This window comes from Mycteria americana, chromosome 6, assembly GCF_035582795.1.
Source record: "Mycteria americana isolate JAX WOST 10 ecotype Jacksonville Zoo and Gardens chromosome 6, USCA_MyAme_1.0, whole genome shotgun sequence".
NCBI classification, from domain to species: domain Eukaryota; kingdom Metazoa; phylum Chordata; class Aves; order Ciconiiformes; family Ciconiidae; genus Mycteria; species Mycteria americana.
The window spans coordinates 2,050,001-2,057,500 of record NC_134370.1 but is presented as its reverse complement, the minus strand read 5'-3'; the positions used below and the strand labels follow the sequence as shown (position 1 = coordinate 2,057,500).

At 42.8% G+C, this 7,500-nt stretch overlaps 1 protein-coding gene across 13 annotated transcripts in view; it reads right to left on the bottom strand.

Annotated features, from left to right (window-relative positions):
• EBF3 (EBF transcription factor 3) overlaps window positions 1-7,500 on the bottom strand; it is a 123,540-nt gene that overhangs the window by 42,479 nt on the left and 73,561 nt on the right. For 10 of the 13 annotated variants that reach the window (XM_075504320.1, XM_075504324.1, XM_075504330.1 and 7 more), the window contains 2 exons: window positions 4,213-4,294; window positions 1,072-1,216 (listed from right to left, as the gene is read on the bottom strand). In XM_075504320.1, the coding sequence (XP_075360435.1) occupies window positions 1,072-1,216; window positions 4,213-4,294 (227 nt within the window). The remainder of the gene's footprint in view (window positions 1-1,071; window positions 1,217-4,212; window positions 4,295-7,500) is intronic. The other 3 variants (XM_075504328.1, XM_075504323.1, XM_075504319.1) reach the window with 1 other exon arrangement.

The following is a 7,500-nucleotide window of genomic DNA, read 5'->3' as shown; positions in this document are numbered from 1 at the left end:
GAGAACTCGAACGCTTTAAGAACTGAAGATGTATTTGACCCCTACGCATTTAATTTTTGGCCAGCCCTGAAGCGATCAGGCAGTTGGACTAGATAATCATTGTAGGTCCCTTCCAACTGAAAATATTCTATTCTGTTCTATCCTATTCCGTTCTGTTCTGTTCTATTCTATTCTATTCTATTCTATTCTATTCTATTCTATTCTATTCCATTCCATTCCATTCCATTCCATTCTATTCTAATTTTATTAAAAACAGGTTACCTGAGAGCTGGGTTGTTATCTTTACATTGGTGTATTTTACAGTGCGAACAAAGCGATGTTTAAATCTAAATGATTGTTTTGGGCTTTGCGGGAGAATAAATACATGTGTGCACGTGTACGAGCGCAGCTGCAATTGCGTGCGAGTGATTCGGAGGCTGATGGGCTCCAGAAAGATAGTATTTCACAATTCTGGATTCTCAGAGACACTTTCCATTCTCCTCTTCATCTCAGACTATCTTCTTTTAGCAGTTCAGGCAAGAAGTCAATCACATTGAGTCAGGCTGAAGAAAAACATTTTATGCTGTTTTTCTCATACAAACCCCCTCCTGCCGTAATCTGCAGTACGGCCCAACCACAGGAAATTGACCTCACAGTAAATTCTTTACAGATTCGGTCATGTTTTTACCATCCACTTAAACTTGCACACATAACCTGAGACTGTACCTCTGGATCAAGGAATATGACAAGCCAAAATAAAATCAAGTCAAATTAAATAGCAAGAAAAAGCTGCAAGCAAAACAAGACTGAAAAAAAAAAAAAGAAAAAGATGAAAAATTGGTTGTGACTGCAAAACTGTAAGTATTAAATAAAGAAAGAAGTCAGAAGCAAATTCAGGAGCGACCGTATTCTGGTTGACAAGGGCTGAGAAATACTAATGGACTTTTTTAATGGGTGGTTTGATGGATGAGAGAAGAAATTATGTAAAAGTAAATGTAGTAGTGTATCAACATAAAGTATGGTGCAAAAAAAAAAAAAAAAGAAAAAAAAAAAGCATTGCAAATAAAAAAAGACATGTAAATGTGTGCCTACCATTTTCCAGATAAGAAGGGGCCGTACCTTCTGAGGGGTCAAGGCGGCGAGCCCGCCTCCCGTGTTTGGAATTGTTGTGTACAAACATGTTGTCTGAGACAGCCAGCACGTGGCCATCCACATTGACTGTTGTTGATACAACAACCTGGAAAAGAAAGCAAAACCCAAAAGTTAAAAAAGCCTGCAGATTTTCACCAACGTAGATACCGAATCAGATCTTCTTTTAAGACAAAACAACATCACGGCCTGTTACTTTTCGCTTTAAAGGAAGTGAATGACAACTATGAATACGTCTTTGTTTATGTGGCTAACACTGGTGATTTTTAACTCACAATTGTTTCTCTTCAGAACCTGCTACACTAATTAGAGTTTAATCTCCTATTATGCTAACAAATGAATTCAATTCAGGGAAATATTCTTCTAGCCATTAGTTTCAGAAACACCCCTCTAGCCACTCATTTTAAAAGCTGCTGTTTTGATTGATCTGTTGATATATTGATTAGATAGTTTATCTAATTAAAATTTGTTCACTTGAGACTGTCTTCAAATGAAGGGTTGTGAGGATTCCAAATAAAAAAAGCTTAATAAATCAGGAACCATCGTAACTCCCCATTTTTTCTTCAGTAAATGATCTCCAGGTCAGTTTTACAATTACATTTAATGTCTGATAATGAACTTTTTTGCATCTGAAAAGACCGAGTTGAATATGAATAGTGAAAGTGTTTTCAATCCATGAAAAGTATCCCTTCTCAAGTTCATTTGGATGGTGATTGACCCTGGTATGTCAATGGAATTTCCTCCTTTATTTTTGAGTGAAAGGCTCCTATTCTTGTGTCCAGGTTCAGAGTCCGGCCATAGAAGAGATGATGGATAGGGCCTTCTTTGGCTTCCAGCTGCTTCTCAGCAGAAAATGGAAAAGGAACATATGCAAAACGCACAACCTTCCCGATAAAAACACCTACACAATGGAGTTGTGAAACTCCTTCCGGAAATGATACTGCATGAACACAAGCCAAAGAGGAAACCGGGAGATGCGCCCGTGTTTGCGTGGAACACAGCTTCACAGGGCGATCGCTATTATCCCAGATAGACATTTACATCTTATTTAAATACTCCGGCACGGGCCCTGTGGTGCGGGTTCCAGATTTTCTAAATGAAGTAATCGCTGCAGCATTTTCTTTGGGGTCTAAAGTTAGTAGAGCGCTTCACGTCACGGGCTAAGTTAGGCCTTATCAACCCTACTGGTGACGGCGGCAACAGCTAGTACAAATTTTAGCTTTCGCCTTCCGTTTAGTTTACTTTTGGCTATAACAAAAATGATTGCCAGGGTTCTTGCGCCAGCTCCTACGGCCAAGCACTTCAAGAACAAAAATGGAAGGGGAAAAACTCGCCTCCTTTTGCACAGAGCTGGTCCAAGGCGTCAGAAGCAAATTCTTGTCTGCTTCTATGTTTTGGATCACCTCTGATCCTGTTTCTTATTCACAAGCCATAATTAGCTTTCAGCTATCACAGCACCTTTTCTGTGTATCCTGCCGCCTTTGAGGCAGCCATCTGCGGTACCCTTCAGAACAGCCCGAGGGCAGTTCTCTGCCCGGCTGCTCTGCTTCCCTACCTTTCTCCTCCCAGCAGTGGACACTTGCACCCTTGTCAACAGCCACTCCGGAGAGCGCTGAGGCTGCTCGCTCACCTCGGCCGCAGAGCTGCTGCCAGGCCACTGGGCTATCTGCTTGCCCTTTTAATGAGATTCGCAGACTTTAAGAAATATTGCAAAACATACAAGTGTGATTTTCAGCAAAGGTTTCTGGATTTGGTTCCTAGAACATGGTATATTAAAAAGACAGAGAGAGGTGTATATAAAAATGACAACTATTTCTGTTCTGTCGTGTATATATAGGTCAGTCACCAAGGGAAAATACTGTAGTTCAGCAAAAGAAAGTGGACATGCTACGCTTTGTTATATCGGCTTATTCCTGCAGTGCACCTAAAGAAAGGTGCTGAGACAGTGAAACCAGTTAAAAATATTGTTCAAGATCTGACATACTGTTAAGTCCAGTTAAACCTTCTGAGAGGCAGGGAGATTAGCTAAAGAGACCCAGGAAAGTCTTTCTAGTGCCTACTGGCTCCATTGTCGACCACAAGATCACTCATGACTGATGCTTCATTTAGTCATCGGTGAGACAAAGAGGACATTTCCACTCATTCCAGGTTTGACCTTCTGTTCTGTTCAGATGGATCAATATCACCAATGCCACGTGAAGCTGAGATGCATGAAAAATGGAAGCTTGGCTCCATTGTTTTGAAGAAATATTTTTTCCAGCTACAGATCTTTTCTGTTGGCTGGCTCAAGGGCTCTGGCTTCACCGGTTGGTTGGCTGTGCATGAAAACAGATGTCACATGTTTTGCTATCAAGTTTAGCCACAAGTTGTTCTTCTCAAAAATAAGAAAGTTTTGAACATCTCAGTGCTAGCTTATTATTAGTCTCGAATAGGAATCATTGTGAAATATTTTGAAATAAAAAGCATGGATTTCCTAACAAGCATTTCAAATGACCCCAAATACGGAGGAAATCATTTGTCCATCACGTCAGCTGTCTCTCTGTAGTGTTATGATTCACCACAGGGTATTTCAAAAGCTGTAAGGAGAAAGTGAAGTATTAAACATTTTCTAACGCAATTGGAATAGAAATAAGTGGGTTGGACCACCACTGTTGGGTTCACAAGTCGTGAATGTGAGAACCCCCTGTGTGAGATCCAAACTTCACCGTGCTCCACGGTCACGTCTGTTAGTGAGATGGTGCTACTCGGTCTGTGCGTGTCAAACCTCTGCAGGTCTGAGCACAGGCCACACTACAACGCAAGGTGGTGGCGTGAAGGAAAACTAGGGAAATACTTTCTGAGGAGAGACCCGCTTGCTTCAGCATCGATCCATTACAGACCGCTGCAGAACTCGGCAAGTCCCAAGACCCAGCATTTAAATTAGGGGGGGAAATGTAAAATACCGACAGTGGTTTTTTTAAAGGCACGCAGCATTGGACCTACACTAAGTAGAAGCACCGATACCGGTTTTTCATTTAAAAAGTTCAAGATGAAAATGTGAGTAAGCCTTTTACATATTGTTTATTCTTTAAGAGGGATCTGTACCTGGAATCGTCGCATGTCTCGCGGGTTGCCTGCATTCTTCAAACAGTTCTGATTGCACTTGAGGAAAAACTTTAGAAAGAATCTATAAAAATACAAAATTGAAATCTATTAGATTCATCAAAATGTAAATCCAATTTTAAAAAAGTTTAATAAAATTTAATCATAAATAGTTATACCCAAAAGAATACTGGTAGTGAAATATTACTTTCTTATTAGTTAATGAACTTATTTTAAAGCATAAGATCTCTGTCGTAAACAGAACATTATTGCCAGGGAAAGGCAAATTTATATTTTTAATTTTTCAACAACTACAAATGTATTGACTCCAGGCCATATCCTTAGCTCGGTGTGGGAAAGTTGATTTCAATGACTCATTGACTTCAAAGGCAATGACTTACACCAGATGAGAATTTGTCTCTATTTTTTTAATATATTTTATTTTTTCACAACTTATATTAGCAGTAATGACCTCTACGTCGAAAAATTCCTAGGTAATGAATGATCAATCTTCTGAAAAACACTTGGCTTTGCCTCTGGTTTGGAAACTTTCGCTATTCAAAGGGACTCGATCCAACTCCTGCCGACTCCAGGGAGATCCAGGCGGGATCTGCCCACCGGCAAGGCCCCCGTTCCCTCATTGTTTTTGAAAGGAAAGGAACATGGCAAATTAGGCCCTGTCTTACGACCTCTTCAACCTTTGCCAGCCTTTAACTGTGAGGAGTCACTCTACCCGGGGATGGAAATCCAGCTTATTTTTGCTGAGCGGCAACCAGCAATTATTTAGGACTAACCCTTATCATCTCGGCATCTTCCCATAAACCGTTTTTGTAGCAACGCTGCCTCCCGGGAACACAGCAAGCGCTTACGGGAAAGGGAAAAGCTTGGGAAGGTGCAAACTCCTTTATGCTGCCCTCCTGTACTGGAGGAATGAGCCGACACGGGATGCCTCCACCCTCCAGGCTATGCAAGATGGGGGGACCCTGGCTGTCCTGCCCTCGGGCAGGAGGACGTTCACAGCCTCACGCCTCCTCTTTTCTTTACGCAGCTATGTTTTCGCATTTCATAATTAAAAAAAAGTTCTGTAGGTCTGCTTTTTGGCTAACAATTGACAGCTGATGACAAGCAAGGCTCAGGACTTCCTCCTCGTGCGGAGTTTCTCAGATGTGCCAGCCCAGCAGTTTGCGCTGCCCAACTTTGTGCACGTTGAATAGCGAGGTTAGGCAGAGCTCTTACATTTAGAATATGAACAATTACCATTTATTCATGTCAATCTCTACAAGTGACTGCGACTACTCTCGCTGTATACACCTCACAGACGTTTCCGTGTGCCAACAGCATTCCTGGCAGGAGGCAAGCCAGGCGCCTCTTCCCTTCTTCAGAACCCAACGTGGCCCAACCGCGGCCGATAGAAAGCAGGACTGCGGCTGCACCGCGTGACGTTCGCTCCGACAGCGCTTCGGGGGCTGGACAGGAGCATTGTAGAGGAGTGTCCCCGTGCCACAAACTGGTGCTTTCAATCACAGCTCTTCCTTTTCAGTTGAACCTTAAGCAGGACCCTAATGTTAACAGGGGATGCTAATGCCGAAGGAGCAGTCTCTCAGAGAGCGAGGAGGGAAACGACTAGGTTTACTGAAACTGTGCATAAATAAATCGACACTCTCCGTTCAGCTGAATGCCCATTTCTTTAAAAGTTCCTATCCCAAAATCTGTAAGGGGGGTTTAGCTGTCGAGCTGAAAGAGAGCTGGATTTCCGCAGTGGTTGATGTGATCTCCTAGCTCGGATGCTCACTTGAACCCAGGTTTTCTGGACACTGTTGCAGGGACGCTACCAGCGACTCCACAAAACTGCATCTTTGTTAGCCACACCCTCACCCTAATTTTATCTGCCTTGCTTTGGGGTTTTTTTTTAAGATACTTATGACCAACTGAGTATAGCCTACACGTAATGGCATTTCTGTCATACCTCTATTCTTTCTTGCACACCTCCCACCGCACGGGCTGCGCTGGTGTGCAAGGACCAGCTGATGCCCACGTCAGTACGGGACCTCCTGGCTGGAGAGCCAGGAGCTGGGGCGAGCCTCCAGCTTCCCAGCTCCTCAGTGCCACAGTCAGGCTGAAGAGGAGTATCTTATCTTTTTTTTTTCTGATCTCCAACGGGTGTTGTGAGGCTTATTGAGCTAATGTTTGTAAATTGCTCTGAAATTCTCCAATGCATTGTGCACGAGGAATGCTAAGTATTGCTCCTCGTGGGTTCTTTTTAACGTGAAGCATTCGTGATGAATTGTTTCTATACAGAGAGCTCGCATCCTGTCAAAAAAAAAGGCCATTAAGCACCCTTTCACTAAACATCAACTGGAACTGGTATTTGTTGAATTATTTGGTGAAAAGGACCCCTGTTTGGTGGAATTAGACATCTCCAGGTTTACACAGATGACCCTGAGCACTGGGCTAAATATTGAAGCCACAAGGCTGGGGTGAACACAAGCAGCACTCGTGTTTCAGCTCTGCTACACTCCTTGATACTGAGATATTTTATTTTGGTTTTTAATCTGTGTTTTCAGAGAGTTCATGGAGCACAGGTGGCATCAAGACGAGCTTTTCAGAGGAAGACAACACAAGTTAAAAACCATGTTCCCAGGCAGGGCGTTTCTCAAAGCTTGCCAGGAGAAGACGACTGACTTGATCGTTCCTCTCAGCCGACCAACAAGGACCGCAGGCACAACGAGCCCATCCCTACTGCAGAGAGAACAGGACCAGACGCTTTCTCCACGATCCCTGCGCTCCCGAGACAAGATCGCTGCGACAGTAAGAAGCAAGGAGCTGGATCGGAGCTCGGTTTGGTCGTGTCTCAAACTTCGCTGCTACCAACCGAATGAGAATGCAAGCCTTTCTAGATTTGCCTCTCCCTGCTACATTTTGTATCACACGCACAAATGGTAGTCTTTTTAATAAATACAGTCTTGCCGAATAGCTTTCCTAAACATACTAAGCTGTTCCTAAAATACTGATATGGAGAAAAATGCAGTCTTTGTGATGTTCCTTTGCTCTGATTTTTTCACGCTGCTAGAAAGGGGACTGCTACCATCTTAATTAAAATGTATTACCTACCACAAGACTTCACTATTTTAAGATAAAATTTACATCTTTTATTAACTCACCTCACCTATACACTTAGCTGGCGATGCCTCTCAACGCCCATCTGCCATCCCCGTACAGTAAGTCACTTGATATTCCACCCACCAATTTTTCCTAACAACCACTGTGCAATTAAACTCAACACGTTCTGTT